This window comes from Stegodyphus dumicola, chromosome X2 (assembly GCF_044657685.1).
Source record: "Stegodyphus dumicola isolate Sdum_Otavi_A_Nest chromosome X2, ASM4465768v1".
NCBI classification, from domain to species: domain Eukaryota; kingdom Metazoa; phylum Arthropoda; class Arachnida; order Araneae; family Eresidae; genus Stegodyphus; species Stegodyphus dumicola.
Window position 1 is genome coordinate 160,479,900 of NC_140781.1, and position 22,480 is coordinate 160,502,379.

Consider the following 22,480-nt stretch of genomic DNA (forward strand, 5'->3'; position numbering starts at 1 on the left):
AAATTTTTTTTTCGATATGTAAATGTATACAAAATGCCAATCTGTGTAAAATTAGTTCACTACTCGTAGTAGTATGTATGAGGAAACCAATATTAATGTCGTAGTAGTAGTTTTTTTAATTCCTTTCTATTTATTTTACCTCCCTCCTTTTCCTTGTAAGTGGTTTTTCACCTTTTGCCAGTAAGCGTTTTATACATCTGTTTTGTCTAAACATGCAATTTAGTTACAGTTTCTGAAATGAAAATTTGCTATTTAGAATATCTGAATTAAAAAAAAAATATTGAGTAATTAAAACAACAAGTTAGTATCTGTATGCTTGCAAGCTAGAATTTATGTGATTGAGGCTGTCTTTGCTCAGTGGTGTTTATAAATGCATGAAAATACTTGTTTAAACATGTAAAACATGTTTTGAAAAATCCTGTCTGGTAAACTTTACTAATGGGATGACCTGATAAAAACCCATGGATCACAAATAGAAGTACTTACATATTAGCGTAACCACCTTCATGTAGTTTAGTGAATTTTATGAAGGGGGGAAGAACAATGATTTATTGTTGTAAGAAATTCAAAGTTATTATGTACATACGTATTTTGTATTTTGACTAAGTACTTATCCAATATATATATATATATATATAAAATCTGAAAGGTTTCAGATGTTAAATTACATCCAAAGGGATTTTTTAACATTTAGTGCCTTACCTTTATTTATTAAATGTCACGTTCTTCACACTTAAACCATAAAATTTGTGCTTGTAAACCATAAAATTTGTGCTTGTAAACCATAAAATTCAGTTCAACAGCAGTATCGCAAAATAGTTTTAAAATGAGCATATCTTTAGAATCACCGGATATACAGACTCGCGAGATAAAAATGTTTTTTATGTACAACGTTGCTATTACTGGCTTTGAAATCCTTGAGTTTGTTAATCAAAAATTCATTCAAGTTTTACAAAACATGAAATCGATAATAAAACAAATTTCAAATTTGGGCTTTCACATGCCCATATTCGGTGGAGGATTACGTCATTCAAAATTCGATGGCTCTACGTACCGTTGTTTTATCACAATGCGAGAAATTTACATACATTTATGCAGATTTTTCATTATTTAATTTTTTTCAAATATAATGCAGAACTCTAATATTTGGTGGCAACAGTTTGAAAAAGTGAAACGTACATTTATAGTGAACCAATGCAAAATTGCAAAACAAAAACAATAGTCCTTCAGGGACAAAGCTCCTTTGGACTAAAAATAAAAATAAATCTGAAAGGTTTCAGATTTTAAATTATATCCAAAGGGGCGTTTTTTTAACGTTTTGTGTGTTACCTTTATTTATTAAATATCATGTTCTTTGCATTTAAACCATAAAATTCAGTTCAACAGCAATGTCACAAAATAATTTTAAAATGAGCATATCTTTAGAATTTCCGATACACGGTTCCGCGAGCTGGAGATAAAAAGTCCCTCCCCCCCCATAAAGTGTTTGCCATTGCTGGCTTTTAAATTATTGAGTTTGTTAATAAAAAATTTGCTAAAGTTTTACAAAATATGAAATCAATAATAAAACAGATTCCAAACTTCAAATTTGGGCTTTCAGATGCCCATATTCCCAATAGGATTACATCATTCAAAATTGGGTATCTGTAGGTGCTGTTGTTTTATCACAATGCGAGAAACATACATACATTTATGCAGATTCTTCATTATTTAATTTCTTCTAAGCATTATTTAATTTTTTCTATAGTACAGGGCGATAGTATTTGGTGGCAACAATTTGAAAAGTGATATCCCGTTTTTAGGGTTCCGATGCAAAATCGCAAAATGAAAACAGTAGTCTCTCAGGGACAAAGCCCCTTTAGACTAATAAACCTACTTGCAAGTGGTTTTTATTTCTTTTGCTTTGGTTGAAATTTTGTGGTAGTCACTTTAATTGCAAGGAGAGATTCAAAGCATTGTTCCTTTGGCAGTTTTGCAACTAAGAACTGCATTTCTGGAGAAATTTTACTTCTGTTTCTTTTATTATAGGCAAATCCCACAAGTACAAATTTTAAAATTGAATTTGAGACAAAAGATAACCATAATTTCTCTGGGAAAGCTGTTGGAACTAGGAATACAACAAAAGGAATGCATATGGAAATGGTGATGTTGATTGTTAAAAAAAATTTATGTGGATGGTTGAAAGAATTTGGCGCATTCTGACTTTTTTGTGATTTTTACTGAGGTGATTGCAATAATACGTAAGCACCCAAAAAGAAATTTAGCTATTTTCAATATTTGTTTTTCATACCTTGATTTTATATATCAGTTTTCTTTTCAGTTCTTTCGCTTCAAATTTATTCAGCCCTGTGTGTAAACCATTTAAAGGACAAGTTTATGAAGATCTGAAACATCAAGCCCAAGAAGCAGGACAACTATTTGAAGATCCTGAATTTCCTGCTGATGATACTTCACTTTTTTCCCAGGGAAATGTTGGACAGCTTCCTGGTCAAGTGGAATGGAAAAGACCAAAGGTAACAGTCTGTCATGTATCTGGCTGCTGTCATGCTTGTCGGGAGGGCAGAGACATGACACAATACATTATTGGAAAATGAATCCTTTATTATATAGAAGCAGGACTTTTATGTACAAATATTTACATGAGGTTGATATTATATGATTTAAGAAAATAACTCAGATGAAATACAGGTGTTCAATACCTTACAAATGAATCACCAATGTTGGCTAAAATTGAAACTCGAACTCGCGCCTAAACACCCTACCACACTTTCTGGAGACAGCTCTCATCTGTCTCACTTGCTGGATTCTTACCGCGAGGCAGGCAATTGATTGGCTGAGTGCAGCCAGATACATGACACAGTCTGATATATAAAAAAAAGTTTTTTGTTTTCATGTCTATATTTTGCGATATATTGTTAACAATGATACTTTATTAAACATATCTTATTATTTCTTTTTAATGAATATTAAATTTTGATAATGCTATATATCTAAGAAGATCAAATATTGGTACTTGTGTATGATCCCTTCAATGATGAAAAGTTGCCTATCATCAAGCCATGAAACTTGGTGGAAACCCTGTCAAAGTTTCACCAATTTGCTCCTTTAGAATTCTGAATAAATTAAAGCCTCTTCATTAAATAAACAGTCAGCATTTGACTCAGTCATGCAAAGGCTTCTAATGAATTTTATTTTGTCAAGTCCTCAGATTTTACAGAAAGTTCTGTTTAAAATGCTTTGAATACAAACTTCCGACAGACTGCTAATTGTTATATTCTATTACTGTGTTATAAGTCCTATTCAGCTAACAATGTCATTTCCATTAATACTCACTTTTTTATAGTAGGATTCCATAACTTTGAAAGTAATGCACTGCTTGCTGTTTTGTAGAAAGCAGGTCTCAAATAATTTTTTTTTTTTCAAAATACAAGACAAAATAATAATAACAGTTTATTTGTATCCTTGTTCATAAAAACAAAAAGAAGGCTTATTTAGAATCAGTTGGGTTATATAAACAAACATGCAGATGTGATGAGTGTGTTGTTACATCACACTTACCTATGACTGGTGCTAAATCGTGTTGCTTTGTGATAGTTTCACTGCGAATAGGATGATACATAAATATGAAAATTTTTATGTTAGTATATTAGTTAAAATTTAACTGCTATAACTAACAGTCAGCTTATAAGTACATTTTTTGTTTAGCTAATGATAAATTTGCTGTATTAACTGAAAATTAAATTGGAACATGAAATGTGGTTTTCAAAATTTGTAAGATAAAAACACATAAAACGCATTTATTAATATCATCAATATTAACAAAAAGTGTATGAAAACCATTTCACATAAGATTTTATTCATTTATGTGAGAGTATATTATGCATATATTACAGTGAAACGGCATTTATATTATTAATGAAAGAAAGCAAAAAATATCTTAAATTATAAGCTAATATATAACAAGTGACAAAAAATCTCATGACCGGATAATGCCGGTCATGGCACTCAAAGGGTTAGTAAAGTAACATTAAGAAAAACACTCTTTAAGTATTTTTTAGAATAAGAATCTCTGTGACCTTATCAAAACTTTAATGTCTGCAACAGCTTATCATGCAGGCAATACACATGTAGCCAGCCACTCATGATTGCCATGGCCTGTTATCTACCATAAAAAATGCAAATATGCACAGAATAATTGGTTTCAATTATCTCAGATGTTATGATTCCACTTATCTCCTACAAACAGTACTACTTCTTTGCTTTTGATAAAATAGGTAAATATACATATTTAGCTAATAAAGGCTCTTTAAATACAGGTGTTCATGACAGATCCCCAAACCTGGGCTGGTTAGAGGGTTAAATATTATGATGAAGTATACTTCTGAGTGTATAGATTAATAATAGGAAACAAATTTTGAAATTCTTTCTGCATGCATATGCATTTTGTCCTCTTTCTCATTTGCTGTTAGATGTATTTTTAATAATTTTTTATTCTATTTATGTGATAAAACTTTTTATGTATTTTTTATGTAAGTATTTTATTTTTATATAAATAGCTTTCTATGGTAGAGTGATTGTTGTTGTATTGCATGTCATTCTCTACTTCTGATATGCATACCTCAGATTTTGATCTATGCTTGGGTATTTTGTTTTTATAAACTTTATTTTGAAGTAAACTAGTATTAAAATATCAGTATTTAGGCATGTTTATTGGAGAAGTCAGACAACAAAAATCAGCAAGAATATTTGTAAATTTTGCAGGACCAGTTTCAGTGGTTTAACTACGGAACCACCTCAGCTGCTTAAGTGTAAATGAACAAGATAAGAAAAGGTGATAAGGTAAGATAAGATAAGAATGGCTAGACAGAAGTTAAGCTACTGGTGCCATCTATTGATGAAACAAGAAAACTAAAACATAATTTTCTTAATGTAATTACAGGCAGCAGAGGAAGATGGTTCTGTTGTTAAACCAGTATTGTTCTGTTATGAGGACTAGATTGAGAAATGTATGTATAGATGGATGTGTTCATGTATATATGTACATATGAATGCATGTGTGCATACACATATATGCACATATGTACGTATATGCTTACATACATGCATTTCTGAATCTGATCCCGAGAACAGATTACCATTAAAACCATTGAAACTAATTCTGTAAAATTTACAAATATTACACTGATTCTTGTTGTTTGACTCCACCAATAATCATTATTCAATGTTATTTTAACCTAAATTTAGAGACATGTTTAAATTTTATAAATTAACACGTATGTTTAGAATATTTCGATGTGTGTTTACTCTTTCAACTTTAAGAGAATCTTTAATAGGAGTCTGTAAAATAAGCAACAGTTTGTTATTTTCCTTGTTCTAAATTGTATCATTTCTTATTTAATAGGAAATACATGCAAATCCAAAACTTTTTGTTGATGGTGCATGTAGTTGTGATGTCATTCAAGGAATGCTTGGGAATTGTTGGTTTGTTGCTGCATGTTCATCCCTTGCCCAAGAGAAAGAACTATGGAACAAGGTAATAAATATATCTTTTGGAAATCAATCTGACATACATAAATTTTATTTGACAGCCTTACTTTTGGAATAATCATTCTTGTGATGTAGGTGGAATCATGTAAGTTTCTACATTATCAGGCATTGTAAAAGATGCAAAATTTCTATGTTGATAGTATATCCTGTAAGGAGTAATAGTCCATATGATACTACCAATAATTGTTGATTTTATTGTTTTATCACTTCGTGGATTGTATCTCAAATAGAAACCTGATTTCATTGGAATGCAGTGTATGAAATATTAATATAAATACAAGATATGCATATTACTCATGTTTTAAATAACTTGAAAGATGAAGAATAAATGTGTAATGTGGCTTTTAGAGGTGTTTAAAAGTGAGGATAAAAGTCTCTAAAGCTTTACTTTTCAAGGGAAAAAGTTGTGAAGTTTGTATTTTTGCTGGACTTTCAACCACTTCTTTATATGTGTATCAAAGTAAGCAAATTAATCATTCACCAAGTGTCTCTTTTTACATGTTTGTGAGAACTGTTTTTATATTGCTAAACACGAAGATTTGTCTGAAGTGGATACAGCTATGGGAATGAATGTGACCAAGTTAAACAAATTTGATGTGTAAGTCTACTGAAAAAAATTATTTAGAATTTTTGCCATGTATTATTCAGGAAGTCTCCTTTCCCGTACCTAATTTACAAGATTTTCACAAATGGGGGGCGTTGAAAAATTTTTTGCTCCTTAGGGGGCAGCAGCTTCAAAAAGTATAAGAATCACTGGTTCATTAGATTTTTGGAACCTCTGCAAAGATGTTCATTTGGACTCTTCAATCTTGTTCCTTTTAAGATCCTACTTTTTAATTTCTGTTCTGAAAATTTCATAATTTACCATCACCTAACATTTTATTCCGAAATAAATTTATAGATATGATATTTCTTATATACTAATGGATTTTAAAATGTTGAAGAATCGAAAAGACTCGCATAGTTGAAATTATTCAAAATTTGGATTTCAGCTGACAATGAATGACAGGCCATCTAGAAATGCTTTGATCTGAGCAATGTTGAAACATAGTTTAAGCCAAGACTGTTTTATTTTGAATTGTAGTTTTTAAACTGACAAATTTACTTGATGAAATAAATTATTAACATGTAATGCAGCTTTTGTGCATTGTGAATTAAAAGTCTTTAAGACGTAGCATATTTTCATTTAAGTGCATTTACTTATTTAGCATGCAGTTATTTCATCAAACATTTAGGGGCCTACCAGCGGCTGAGTGGTAAAGTCGATGAACACTGGTAGTTCGGTCCGAGGTTCAAATCCCGCGAACAGGCTGGCTGCATGGGCATTTTCAGGGTTTTCCCCATATGTAATGTGTATATGAGTCAGTTGCCCTCATAAAGTCCTCCACGAAGGCATCCCTTCCCTTAGGCAGATAGCCATAGTGTGCTTTGCCATAATTAAATACTCCAAAAAAAAAAATGCACCATCAAACATTTTGATTTTTAGTTAAATCCAATCTTTTCTTTTTTGACTTATATTGCAATTTTGCTGAGATCATATCTGCAAATATGCACTTAAATTTGCCGTATGCACTTAAATTTGTATGTGAGCTATGCAAATTTAAGTGCATGTTGTATTGATTAAAAGTAGGAGGTTAACCTAAACTATAGCCCATTGGAATGTTTTTTCGCATCACTGTTGTCTTGCTGAACCCAAGTTCCTGCTGTGTCAGTTTAGGCATAATAGTAGGTGAATTGGTAGGTGAATCAAAGTATTTGCTGTACTGTAGATTGACCAGGTGTTTGGCTTTGATGAAAATTTGTTTTGTAAAGATTTGAACTTTAGCTGCAATGACCCCCACATTTGTAATAGTTTTTATTCAACAAGTTATTGTCATATTTGTGCAATAATTTCAGTTGTAAACCACCAGTAATGTCTTCATAAATTTCATTGGATTTAAATTTCATTTGTTTTTATGTTTGGCACTTAGATAATTGTTAAACGGATCAACTTTCCGACAGGCTAACATAACTATGTGTTAGGTGAAGTGTTAACTTTAAGTTAATTTCACCCTACAGAACTATAAACTAATTTTTTTCTGCAGCTATAATAGAAAGACCTGCTCATCTTCCTCCACTCATTTGAAGATTATAAATAACATCAATTTGAGCTTTGGAATGCATTCTGCTGAAGCAATTAATACTGGCATGCATAAATAGATTTGTAGAGTAACTAATAGATTGGCGAAAATATCTTCCAAATTCATTTCTTAGTTGAACTCTAGTACTTCTAGAGAACTCTTGGTATTTTTTAGCAAAAACAGAAGACAGCACTCACCAAAATTCATCAGAAAAAACTAATATATTTTTCTGATTTATTTTGGGTGTCTAAAAGCACATGCAAACTTATTGCAGCTGCTGTTTGGTTGTTACCATTGTTTGATTAAGAAAAAGCATGGTATAGCTGTCAGGTATGGTACAGCTATGGATAGCAATGGTAGCATGGTATAGCTATAGATAGCTTCAGGAAGACTTTCAAAGAGACATTAGCTTGTAATTATATTAGACATGGAGAAAATACAAAAATCTCTTGCATATTAAACATGGGGAAAATACAAAAGTCTCTTGCGTGTAACCCATTGAGTAGAAAGACTACCCATATTGTACTTCTGGTGTTGGGTTATCCATTTGACCCTTGGTGAGTCCTACTATTTTGACCTTTCTTATTTACTGTTAAATTCTTAAAGGTTAGTTAGGTTAGTTTTTTGAGTATGAGAAAGCACATAAATGCTCGTTATGCTAAATTGGAGATGCTTTCATGGAAGACCTAAAGAAAGGATGTCGTAGGAAAAACATCGTGAATGAAAATGTTGTAAAGAAAACAACGCAAGGCGGAAACATCGTGGAACAAGACATTTTTGGAGAAAATAAAGCTGAGAGAAAATATCAAAGTTCTAAAAAATTGTGGTACAAAATATCGTCATCGAAAATAAAGTGGTTAAAAAACTTTGCAGTTTAAAAACATCGTCGTCGAAAATATCGTTGTAAAAGATAAAGTACCTACAAATCATCGCATGCCAATGGCATCGCAGGCATGCGTTTTTCAGGCTTTAATAACTGTAAAAGGATACCTGCATAATGATTTGTGAGTGCAAGATGGAAAGAAGGATATTTTTACTTTCACATTTTTTGTTAACTAATAAATATTTGTTGAAAATATAAAATGGAAACTTGAGCATAGAAAATTAATGCCACTTATACCACTTAATTTTAAACCGTCATTGTTAACTAACAAAGGACATTAATAAATATTTTTTTTATAAAGTTTTACTGGTAATTTTTCATGAAAAGTATAATCTAAAAAAGAATAGAGAAAAAGGAAGATAATTAACTGCATGACTTATCTAATCTTAAAAAAAAAATTGTTAAGCTATTTGTGAGGTTATTTTCTTCACTTTTGTTAATCTGATACCCTTATAGTGAAGATTATTTCTTGTTTTGTTTACATTTCTAGTTCTGTTTTTAAATAATTAATTAGTTAACAAAAAATATGAAAGTAAAAATTATCCTTTCCATCCTACACTCACAAATTATCATGTGAATATCCATTTACAATTATTAAAGCCTGAAAAATGCATGTCTGCAATGATTTGTAGATACTTTATTTTTTTACCATGATATTTTTGACGTTGATGTTTTTAAATTGCAAAGTTTTTGAACTGCTTTATTTTCGCTGATGATATTTTGTACCACGACGTTTTAGAACTGCGATGTTTTCTCTTTGCTTTATTTTCTCCCGCGAAGTTTCGTACCACGACGTTTTCGCCTTGCAGTGTTTTTTCTGTGATGTTTTCATCTGCGATGTTTTCAGCTGTAACCAAGGGAAGTGGGCTTTATTTATGTAAACCTTGAAAACCAACCACGTAGCCAGTTTGTTTGGCTGTGGTCAAACTCTCAGTATTTAGCCTTCTTTAATCACCTGGCCCTTGATGGGGCCATTAAATTCACAGGTAATGTTGAATATATCAAAGGAATGACTTACTTGCTTAAACCCCTTTCTGTCAAAAGATCTACAGTTCTGAAGAAGTTTATTCATAGATTATTTTCTTTCCAGTTCATTGTAGTAAGTACCTCTGCAGTGCCTTCTTGCTGAATTGTTTTACTGACTCGAGAGTAAAAGTACAGAACCAAATATGAAAACAATTTGTATCAGTTTTAGTATAGTGGATGTCTCAGTAAAACATGCAGTTCATTTAAAAAACAATTTTCAGCTTACCTAAGGTGCATATTTCATTTTTAATTTGATATCTAACAGTTTGGGGAACACCTTTAATCCTTCCATCCACAGGTTTTGGCCCACCAGTGGCCGAGCGGTAAAGTCGCTGAACACTGGTATTTCGGTCCGAGGTTCGAATCCTGCGAACGGGCTGGCTGCATGGGCGTTTTCGTGGTTTTCCCCATGTGTAACGTGTATATGAGCCAGTTTCCCTTAGGAAGTCCTCCATGAAGGCATCCTTCCCCTTAGGATAGCTCAGTGGTTTTTCTAGCATTCCAGAAACTTGGGGGGGGGAGCAAGCTGGGGATCGTGCTGAGGGTGGCAAATTCAAGGTGGTGCTGGATCGTATTTGGAACATTTTCTAGCTTTGCTGCAACAAGAGGTTAATATTGCTACAATATTAGTAGTTATAAGGCCAGGTTTAAAAACCTCTTTTTATAAGATGTATAATTAAATGCTAAGCACCCTTTTATGGGAAATGCATCTCTGACATGATCAGACTTACCCTGTCAGAGATGCCTGAAGTCTCTCTTTTGTCCTCTCACTGAGCAAGGGCTATTCATATGAGAAGTAGAACAATAACTTCAAGGCACCTTGTTTTTATAGGAATGCCTTGTGGGAAATGGAGAAGCATCGTAACTATTTTCTAAGAATGCACCTAAAAAAATCAACCTTGGAACATCCTGGATCAATAAAACAGTTTAAATTAGTATAAGTCAGGTATATACGACAAACCATCAATGTAGACTGTGTCTTCAGGAAATGGAAGAAGGCATTCAGTTTTTTTTTTTTTTTTTTTTTTTTTGGCACCTGCCAGTTGGCTGCGCCTTTGACTTTACTCAGAAGGGTGGCACATGTTTTTGTTCTTTTAAAGCCGGATTTATTATTTTTATGTTTCTTTAGTTTTGAGGTTTCTTTTATACTCTTTTTTTTTAATAAAAAATATGCCTGCTTTCAGCAGTCTGCAATATATTTAGTGAGATGCAACCATTTAGTTAGCGCATGTATCTGCAGATGCAGCTGTAGGACTTTTGAGTGTAATTACACCAGATTTTAGTTATTAAGGCAAGTCGTAATGTGTTCTATTTAGGGTAAAATAAATCGTAAGAGTGTATTAAAAACTTCTTGGGAGCAGAACAGAGAAAAAGAGCCAAAGATAGGGCTGAAGAGGGAAAACAAATTGTAGCTAAGTTGAAAAAAAAAATGGCTTCATAGAAGAGGTAAAGCATCCTATCCTGTTGTAACTTCTGATGATTCTTCTAGAGGATATTAATATTTCTTACAATTTTATGACTAAAATGATGAATCTTTACTATCATCCCTAAACAGTCTATAAGTCAGCATTTGAAAGAACAACCTTCTTTGTTGATCTCAAACGAACAGCTGGAGGACATGAAGACAGGATATAAAGAATCTCCTCATTTAGGTAGGGATAGACAGCAGAAAGATGAAGACTTAAAAGCTTTTGATTTTTGGGACCCGGGAAAGTTGGCCAGTCACAGGAAAAATGAACAATCAGGAACAAGCTGCATTATTAGATGCAGCAAGTCAGGCTGCATTATTAGATGGAAAACATACAGAAAATGTAGACTTTAGTTCCACCTGGTTTATATTCTAAAATCGAAAATCCAGTTTTTTTGTACATTATGCATGATTTTCCATAAACATCTGACGCTACATCTGACTGTGTGCTACAGGATTCATTAACTGGAAAAAAGCTTCAGAAAGATTAACTGAGCATGAGTAAATATGAAATTCGCAGAGAGAGCATGATTAAATGGAAAATTCGAATACAAGAAATGAAATCACATTGAGTGATTAAACTAGAAGAGAAACATGCTAATGTGACAATCAAATTCTTAAAAACAACCTTGTATTTAGCGTAAGTATATTGAAACACTCAATCGATTTTGAGGGCAGCTAAAAGTCCCTCCTCATCAGGAGAAAGAAATACCTAGAAAGAAGAAAAATAAAGGGGAAGTCTCAGAAACACGTGGTCCTTATCAGCACTGCACATGGTTATAACCGGATTTTTAATCAGAGTTACACTGGCTGCCTACTTTTACTGAGCCAGGCTATCTGATCAAACATGTAACATAAAGGACAAGAAAATTAGCGAAGTTAAAAATAGGCTCAGTAAAAGTAGGCGGCCAGTGTAACTCTGATTAAAAATCCGGTTATAACCACGTGCAGTGCTGATAAGGACCACGTGTTTCTGAGACTCCTTCCCCTTTATTTTTCTTCTTTCTAGGTATTTCTTTCTCCTGATGAGGAGGGACTTTTAGCTGCCCTCGAAATCGATTGAGTGTTTTAATATACTTACGCTAAATGCAAGGTTGTTTTTACGATTTTGATTGAGTGATTAAGTCTCTGCGAGTGACATAGAGAATGAAAAATGGAGACAGATCATGCTGATAATCATGGATGCTGTATTGCATCTTTCAGTAAACTGTCATTCCGCAGGACTGGGGAAATCCCTAACAGCCTGTTTGCAAAGTGATCTCAACCTAGTTAAGGACATTTTTGAATTTAATGTCTCTGCTTGCCTAACATAATTCGACTCTTACCAGTTAAAGCATCTACAAAAGGGATATGTGTCATAGTTATCAAAGATAATTCAAAATTAAATTATTGACATATTGGCAAAAACAGTTGGAAATAGCATTTTAAACAATATCAAAGAAACCAAATACTACACAATGATATTCGATTGCACTCCAGATGTGTCACGTAAAGAACGAATGAGCCAGATGATTTCATATGAAAGAAAATGTGATAATGTGTGTGAAATAAAGGGAAGCTTTAATAATTTGAAAGATGTTGTTGGAAAGACAGGAGCATATATTTCTTCTTTGTAAAAACTGACACTTGGTGGTTTGGGCATTGGACAATGTCGTGGTCAGTCTTATCACTGGTCTAATACGGCTAGTACCTATAAAGGGGTACTAGGCAAAAATACAGAAATGAATGACGTGGCTAAATTTGTGCCTTTGGCTCACTCCCTGAACTTGTCGGTGTGAATTTTCCCTCATCGTGCCCAGAAGCAGTTAACCTATTTGGAATTATCCAGAAGGTATTTTATTATTTTGCTAGATCCACTACGCCATGGGATATTATAAAAAATGTACAAAAATAACTTAAAAGGAAGTTGCCAGAGGGAATGGTTTGTCAAAATATGTGGCTGTGAAAGCCCTTCTAATAAATTTATCGGAAGCAGTAGATGCATGAAATCTACTACATGGTGTGAAAAATTTTGAATTTATTATCAATCTGATGATTTTGGCTAATATTCTTTGCAAAATCAATCGAGTAAATATTGGAATTCAAAAGGAAGATATTATTCTTGCATATTCTGTCACATTAATGAAAGATCTCAAAATTGTATGGATTATTGGATAGGAGAGTTTAAAACAGTAGCGCAAAAAAAAAAAAAAAAAAAAAAAAAAAAAAAAAAAAAAAAAAACTGAAGTTGAGTCTATTCTGACAAATAAATGAATTCTAAAGCACAAAAAGCAATATGATGAATTGTGCGAGGACAAATTGCAAAAATTTCAAACTCTTCAACTATTTTCTAAAGTAAAACAAATTGTATTTGATCGAGTCTGATAAAAGATACTACATTAAATTCAAATTTTACATTTTTCAGTGGTCATGAAATATTGAATATGTCCAACTGAAGAACTATTCAATAATGGAACAGATCTTGCACGAAAATATGAGTGAGACCTAAACACATTTGAGTTCTGCCAGGAACTCGCTGTTTTTAAAGAACAAGCCACACTATTATTAAGTGACATAAAAGAACCAATGCTTGCGTAGTGTGGATATACACTGCGTTTCCGATCATATCTGTACAATATTTGTATTGCCTTGCGGATTTACTCCATGCTTCAAACTACATCCGCAAGCTGTGAGCGAAGTTTAGCAAATTAAAACTTATTAAAAACTGTCTATGATCACTGATTAGCAAGAAGCATTTCTCAAGTCTCTCGATTCTGGCAATAAAAAATCAAATTGCAGGTGAAATTAATTATGATAGTGCCATAGACTTATTTGAAGAACTAAAGGCTCAGAGAGTAAAATTTTAATTTTCATTACTCAATTCCATAATATTTTAACAGTGTTAGAGGACAGGTAAGAACTTAAAATTACTAATGAAATGGGAAGTATGAAAAATAACATAGGAAGTATGAATTGTAATCTGTTTCTTTCGGCAACAGCCTGTATTCTGTATGCAATGGCCTCATCTGTGGCTGACCCGTAAAAGCCGCGGAACACTGGTAGTTTGGTCCAAAGCCTCAGGTAACGAGCTGGCTGCATGGGCATTTTCTAATGCACCCAGATCCCTTAAAAAGTCTTTTACCGGGTATCCTTTCCTTTCTGTATAGTACTTACTGGTGGAACATGTAATAAATAAATAACCTTACCAGTGGCCCAGGGAGTAAGACCACTGAATACTTGTAGTTCAGTCTGGGTTGGTTTCAAACCCAGGTGAATGGGCTAACTGCATGTTGGTTTTCTTGAATTTCCCCATGTGTAACATGAATATGAACCAGTTTCCCTTAAAAAGCTCTCGATGAAGGCATTTCTCCTCTTAGGTAGATAGCTCTCATTGCTTTGCAATCTTTAAATAATCTAACCTGTATGCAATGAATACAGAGTGGTGACAAGCTTAGGGATGTGATTCTCCTAGAGTGGAAAAACAAATGTTGGCGAGGACTAGAGAATTAGAAGCATTCCTGCCTGCATCTGAATGTAAGCTCACCAGAGAAGCAATTTCCCTAGGACGGGTTGTGTGAATTTTTAATTATGTAACTTTTAGTATGTATCTTTCCTTTATAACAAAAAAAAAAATGGCACATAAAGAATTTCTTAGTATACAATTGATTTTACATTTTATCTCAAAATCTACCTATTTCTGTGTTTATTTAAAAAATTTAATTCTTGTTAGAGAAATTTAAAGGAGGATGGATGAGAGCGGCAGTTTTAAGCATTTGCTCAACCTTGGAAAAATCCAAGATTCAGCACTGTTTGGTGCCATGTATATATATAACTAGATTCTATACATATTTATGCTAAGAACTACTGTTAGAATTAAGCACCATGCAATAGCAGCAGTACTCAGTTATTCACATTTTCCCTGTATGGAAGCTAACGTACGCTATGCATTAACACAGTAGCTTGTTTTTTTGCCTGTGTGGTAATGTCAGGCTTTCAGTATCAATACCATCAAATCTTCTTTAATTGAATAAATTCTAAAATAATTGCCTGCAACATTTAAATATGGTTCTGGACCTCTTGAGTCAGTCAGACATTGATTAACCCCTTCGAGCCGGGTAGCGAAAACGCGCGCTTATCGCGGAGGCCGGCAGTGTCTTCCGCGAGCGCCTCTCCAGGGCCAGGGGCTTTTTTGCTACTAAGCCTAAATCCATAAAATTTCCGAAGTATCAATGCATTGTTTAATAATGCTCTATAGAGTATTTAAACGGCTTATGCTTTATAGATATTTTTATATATATACTTTAATTACCTTATTTCTTGTTTAAATGCATATTTTACACATTTTATTTTAATTACTCACCATTTTATGACTTTTAACATTATACATCTGAAAACTAAATATATTACTTAAAATTCTCTTTTCGTATGAAAAATTTTAAAACAGGGATCTACACACAGTCCTACGTTACATTCCTTGAACTCGTAATAACTCATTTGCCGTTTTGGAGGATTTTTCTGGGAATGTGAACAAACGAAGCATCGTCGTCTCATTTTCTTATCAGTCTCTTCTGAACAAAGTTTTGGAAAATGTCTTTCAGTTAATCTTTCAGAATCAATATCAGAATATCAGAATTTCAGAATCAATATCTGAAATATTTTGCATCATTTCTGCTATTTCATGCTCTGTTAAACATTTTCGACGCTTCGACATTGAAACGGTAAAAACAGAAAGAATTCACGTCTAACAAGATCTAATTATTTTCTAAAAACTGAACTGTAAATGGAAATACTCAACGCTTTAGCGCATATAAAACTTCTACTTACAATAAACAACTACCATGTGCGAATAAAGTGCGATTTAAAGAGACGTTATAAATCACGCCATTCGGAAACATTTAGTTCCCCGTTTGTTTATATAATCAAAAACACGTGTATGTGAGTCATGCTTCTCTCATTTCGAGTAGAAGGTCTAATGTACATGTATCTGAAACCATATGGACATACAGTGCCATCTTGTGGCAGAAATTATAGTTTGAAAAACGTTCCAAGGTACTGGCACAAATACGTGACAGTCGGTAGAGAATGCAACAATGCTCTGGCACGCCTGCGCGTCAGCCGGTAGATAAGTGTGTTCGTTGCTGGCACGTATACGTGACAGTCGGCGCGAAGGGGTTAAAGTTATGTTCTACCAATTCAATGATTTCCTACTTTCTGTTTCCTGAAGTTGAAAAGTACCTAACTGTTATTTTTATCATGCACAAAGGATGTTGAAATTGTTTTTAATATTTTAGCCATCAAGTGCACAACCTTGAGCTATAAATGTTTCCTGCCTATGTTTGTGTTATATTTACAGGACAGTTTGATAGATGAAATAACCGTGCATTTTCTGCTTATTATTTTAGAGTAAGATCAACTGTTGAATTGGAAATATTAGAATGTCGTGCATAGGTTACTGAGGTGGAATTTCAACTTATGTAAGATTAAACAAATTTGGAGAAATATTTTTTCAGAACGTTCAGCCATGTTTTGCCAACCTTTATGCACTCACTATAAGAGCTCTTTCAAAATCAGCTGCCTCCTACACAACTGTGGGTGTAGCAGGCCCTGAAATTAGTTTTGAGTTTATTAATGTTTAGATCACAAAGTGCAGCAGTCATTTTTTTAAATGTAGAGTAAAAATAATGATTTGTGTGATGGGATAGTAGTTAAAAGTAATAAAAATAGTATTTAAAAAAGTTATCAAAGTTTCATTTCTAGAAAGGAGGAATGTAGTTTTAGAGATATCAGAGTTAAGCAAGCTCAGCAGTCAAAGAATGGCATATTGTTTTATAACTAAGATACAGGGATAAGAGTAGCCTTATGCACTGCTAAAAAATTAAAGGACCAGCTATTTTTTAAAAGAATATGAATATTAATTAATTTTTGGAGAAAAATTGCATTTTATGAATCTGTGTAGACTTCTAAATGCAAGTTACTTTAATATTTGGCATAAAAATTATTTTATTCTATTTAAGAAATTAAAATATTATCTCAAGCACTTGTTGAGTTGACAGAATCTTATTTTTAGAAGTAAACACTTAAATTGTTTGTTTGAGGAGTTCATGTGATACTATAAAAAGTATGTATTGTCCCTGAATTGCTAAAATGTCTGAGCATATATTTGACATGAAATTTATCAGGTGGCTGAACATGTTCTGAGAGTTAAACTTTTTCATAAGGACAATCTCTAGCTGTTGCAGTGTCAGAGGAACCTTTGCTTCAGCAGCAACATGTCTTCGTAAAGGATTCCATATATGCTTTACTGGATGCAGGTTGGGTGAGCATACTGCTGGTTCAATGTACTCAGTTTTCTGTTTCAAATTAAAACCTTCCACAAGACAAGCGTATTATTATTAAGCAAGTATTATTGTCCATTAAATGGAATGTATGACCAATGGTTTGGACATATGGCAAGATCTCCTTGTACCTTCTACTACCATATGGCAAGCATCTCCTTGTACCTTCTACTGATTAAACTGCCATTTTTGATGATGTCCATGTTATATGTCTACCTGTATTGATTCCTTTTTAACCATCTATCTCTAGAGTTTCTATGACTGTTCACGTACAAAATTTAAAATTATTTCTTGTGTAACATTCTCTTCGTACGAAGTCAGGACAATCATCTGGTTCCGAAAAGATCTCTTGACTCATTCTGTAAACAGAACTATGCACTAGCTCAACTGTGATTATTTTCATGTGCTCGGTTCCTTTGCATCCTGTGATGTCTAATGGTTAGGAGAACCCAAATTACAGGTTTGTGTGCATACAGATCATACTGATGTTGCAATCTTAAACAGTTTGTGTTGAAGCATTTCATCCTTTAGCCTGGAAAACCACCTATTGCAGATAAGAGGCATTTTGCTTTCTTTTGTGGTAGGGCTGTTAACGGACAAGATAATTTTTGGCTTCTCTTATTGCATGTGGATGGCCTTGATCTGACTTCCTGTGAACATCATTTATAGTTGAATAATAGTTCTGAAGTTGAGAAATTATACTTCAAATCCTGGCAAAGAAATCTGCTACATGCCTTTGTGATTTATCTGTTTTCAGGCATCCTGTTGTTTGCCAAGCCGTCGATTTTAGTAGTTCATAATATTGAGACATTGCTCAAATTCTTTCTGCAAAATGGAATGCTGTCAAACCTAATATTGTGCAATTCAAACATCATAACATGAGATTTTCAAGTCACAGTTAAATTCTTGAATTCCGACTATACATTCTGACTATTCTGACGATGACTGTATATTTGAATGTCACTGATGCATAAGAAATCTGACTTCTTTGTGCATTAGATTAGTATTCAGTAGATTTCAATTGACTTTTGCACGTTACATGAGCATAAGTTTAAAAAATACGGTGATCCTTTGTTTTTTTGAGCAGAGTAAAAGATTAATTTTAACAAGTGAAAAATACAAGTTTTAAAAACATAATTCAAATAAAGTGAGCAGATCTGATACAGCTGAGGTTTGGACATAAAGTATGCGTCTGAAAATAGCATCTAGAAATTAAATAAGAATTAATCAACAACTACGGGTGGAAGTATTACTAACAGTGAGAAAAATATTCTCATTTTAGATGTTAAGGCTGATTGAATAGGCTCTAAAATTTTTAAGCAAAATAAATTATCCATATAGAACTCTAATTCACATATTATTTTCTTAATGTTAAAATAATTTTTCTCTACCTTAATTCGAAATGTTCTTTTTTTAATAAACAAAATATTGGCCATATGGTTTGAATAAGTGAATGTAAATGTTGCATAATTAAAATTTCAGGTAAGTTTTTTTAAAAAAATTTGTTAGTTTATTCACCTTCTTGTTATAACTCGATGCAAAAAAAAAAAAAAAAAAAAATGTGAGAACACTATATAGCGAATTTTATCTCTTAATTAGGTTATTCCAGATTCTGAAGAGCAGGAATGGAATGATGAACATCCTGAAAATTATGCTGGTATTTTTCATTTTCGGTTTTGGTTATTTGATGGCTGGTACGATATTGTTATTGATGATAGACTTCCAACTATTGATGGGCAACTGATATATATCAAATCAAGAGATAAGAATGAATTTTGGGGTGCTCTTTTAGAAAAGGCATATGCTAAGTAAGATTTAGTCTATAAGTATAAATCAGTATTATCTCATTATGTTGAATCTAATTAATATTTATAGTTTGTTAAGCATGTAAAAGTTAAGTTCTAGCATTGCAATTTTATCCTGTTATGTTTTGAGAAGCTCATAATATTGTTTCAGAACTGTATATAGTGTCACTGAAGTACCATAAAATTGTTGTGCAGAAGCAAATTCTGTCTTGTAGAAATCACATTTTATAAAATCTATTTGTAATTTAATCCTGTTGTGTAAAATTCAGTTACAGAATTGAATAAACGTTTGAAATAAATGATTAACTTTATTGAAACGTTTTATTTGACTGTTTTTTTCAAAAATGTAATATTTTTGCATTTTTACTGCTTAGATAAAGTACACAGTTTTATCCCCTCTCCTCCTAAAATGCACAATTAAAGAAAAGATTTTTGCCCCTGTGAGTATAAATATATATGAAAAAATTGTTGGCCATTGAGATAGTGAAAACACACCTGTTAATTTATCCAAAATATTCACTACATGTATGAAAATCCCAAGTTTTGTTTCATATGTTGTGTGATCCCCCTCAGCTGTTTTCAAATAAAATAGAAATATATCATTCTCAGTCGAACATTTCAAGGATATCTGAATTAAAACGGTGAAGAAATTTAAAATTACAAAATCACGTTTTACATTTTGCTTAATTAATGTACTTATGAAAGATGGTAATTAAGTAATCTGAACATTTGTTGCACATTAGTGATTAACCTAAACGTACTATCAAATCAGTATGTACAGGGAGGTGAGAAGCAATTGGAGTAGCTGTAAGCAACTTTCACCCCCTGGTTTGCTGAAACTCACTGGTATTCTGTTTCTTTTGCTCAACCACTTAAACTGCTATTGGTGTATAATTTTCTGTAAATTCCACTGTTTTAAAAATTTAGTAAATACACCATTTCTTAAGTTAATTGGAAATTACTGGCTTCTCTTCTGATTATTGAACTTATTGAATTACTTCCTAAATTTGTCACAGATGAATTTTAGAAGTATTGTAATGTTTTGTAATAGGTTTAAAATGAGCTGCTAAATGGAATAATAGTTCTGAAGAAGTGATTTAAAAGCAGTTAAGTTCGTTATGTGCTACTTAAAGTTGGAAAAGCAGAAATAAAAGTTTCAAAATATTATTTTAATATATTTTATTTAGGGAAATTCTAATGTTTTATTATTTAAAATTATGTTTCTTAAATTATGTTTTCACTTTAAAAATATATCAGGGAATTGCACAAATTCAGCAATGACGCAGAAATTTTTATTGATAAAATTTGAAATTTTGTTTTTTTGTGAAGAACATCTTCATAAAATGCGAGTTTTTGCATTCTCTGCTAATGGTCAAAATGTAATTAAGTTCTGAAAAAATGCAACATTTTGTTTTTCATCAGTGGGCAGATTTCACAATCCCATTACAATTTCTTATAAGGAAAAAAAAGGTACTGGAATGCAATAAAAACAAGCAGTAATAAGAAAAAGTGATCATCAAATTTGAAGGCAGAAATCAGCTCTCATCTGCTGTATGTGAACCCATACCTGGGCTGCCATATAAGTACATTTTGCCAATGCTATGGATTGTGCATTTTTGCAGATAACATATTGCCATGTGAATATTTTTCAGGTAGGTGCATTTAATTATAAAGTACTGTAGTTTTCTTAGATTGTGAAGTTGTGGCAAATGGGGTGTTTTTGTGGTTTTGCCAATGTGTACCATACAATTAAGCCAGCTTACCTTTAAAAATGCTTCATAAAAGCATCACTAATCTTAAGCAGATGGCTGTAGTGTGCTTTGTCATGTAGGTATAAAAAGGGTGCTTTTAATTCTTTTAAGTGAAGTGCAGTGAAAGCTAGGTTGTTGGTAGCTCAGTGTCAGCATTTATCACACAGTTTCATGGGATTCACATTTGCTGCAAGGGGTGATCAAATGTGAAGGTATGAAACGATGTAAAAACGTAACAGTTAAATATTTGCATATTCTGCCATGGGAGAATGTAGCGAGACACCTCGGGATGCGATTGGAGTCTCTGACCGGGATCGGAGCATGCGCGGGCGCCCACATGTGCAGGAGAGAGCAGAGGCTTTTATCAAAAGGGGCTTCCAAATGATGCGGCAGTCTGTATGAGGATAGGATGGCGTTCGCATTGCAGAATTCGACGACTGAGGAGCAGCGAGGTGTTATCCGATTTCTGACAGCGGAAGGTGAAAAACAGGCAGCTATTCATCGCCGGATGGTGACAGTTTACGGGGAGAAATGTGTCTCTGACAAGTCTGTCAGAAAATGGAGTGCCCGTTTTCGTGCAAGCCGTGAGAGTGTGGGTGGTGACTTGAGACCAGGCCAGGCAAAACACTGTCATCATGAGCGATCTCATCGACAAAGTGGATGACCGAGTGAGAAGTGATTAGCGTATCACATTGCGAATGTTGGCAGTGAAGGTGGATGTCAGTTATGGAAACGTGTGGACAGACAGGTTGCGATATCGGAAGGTGTGTGCTGCTTGGGTTCCGAAGCAGCTCACCAACCAGCAAAAAGAACTGCTTATGGGGCTAGCACTGCAACATCTGTTTCGGTATCAAGAAGACCCCACTTTCATGGAGTGGATCGTTACAGGTAATGAGACCTGGTGCCATCACTGCGAGCCAGAGACAAAGCAGGACAGCATGCAGTGGAAGCATGCGTCACCTCCCCCTAAAATGTTCAAAGCCATGCGATCAGCAGGCAAGGTGTTGCTCACTGTCTTTTTCGATATTCAAGGTCTGCTACTTGTAGAATTCCTCAAGCACAGAAAAACCCTTAACTCCGTCCATGAAACACTCTGGTGCCTACGCAGGTCCATCAAGAGCAAAAGACTGGGGCTGCGGAGGGTGTGGTTCTGCTCCATGATAATGCATGTCCACACGTCTCCAGAGTCACATACATGGAACTGGCCAAGTTCAAGTGGGAGACATTGGACTATCCGCCTTACAGTCCGGACATGTTGCTCTGCAATTTCCATGTGTTTGGTCCATTGAAGAAACACCTGAAAGGGAAGCCCTTCAACTTGGACGATGTACTCAAGGACACTGTGAAGGACTGGCTCTCGTCACGGCCACAGGAATTCTGGGAACAAGGAATCCTGTGGCTTGTTCATCAGTGGGATCGTTGTGCTCAGGCCTATGGTGTATATTTTGAATAAAGTCTACATTTCTACCCACCGTGTCGTTTCATACCTATTCATTTGATCACCCCTTGTACTTAGAAATGTGAAAATTTTTGCACTTGTTCATTTGGCACTTGTTGAAAAGAATG

General features: G+C 33.6%; 1 protein-coding gene across 2 annotated transcripts in view; it reads left to right on the top strand.

The window, feature by feature from the left end:
• LOC118201974 (calpain-5-like) overlaps positions 1-22,480 on the top strand; it is a 155,829-nt gene that overhangs the window by 31,160 nt on the left and 102,189 nt on the right. For both annotated transcript variants that reach the window (XM_035374123.2, XM_085809711.1), the window contains exons 3-5: positions 2,321-2,513; positions 5,402-5,533; positions 18,958-19,166. In XM_035374123.2, the coding sequence (XP_035230014.1) occupies positions 2,321-2,513; positions 5,402-5,533; positions 18,958-19,166 (534 nt within the window). The remainder of the gene's footprint in view (positions 1-2,320; positions 2,514-5,401; positions 5,534-18,957; positions 19,167-22,480) is intronic.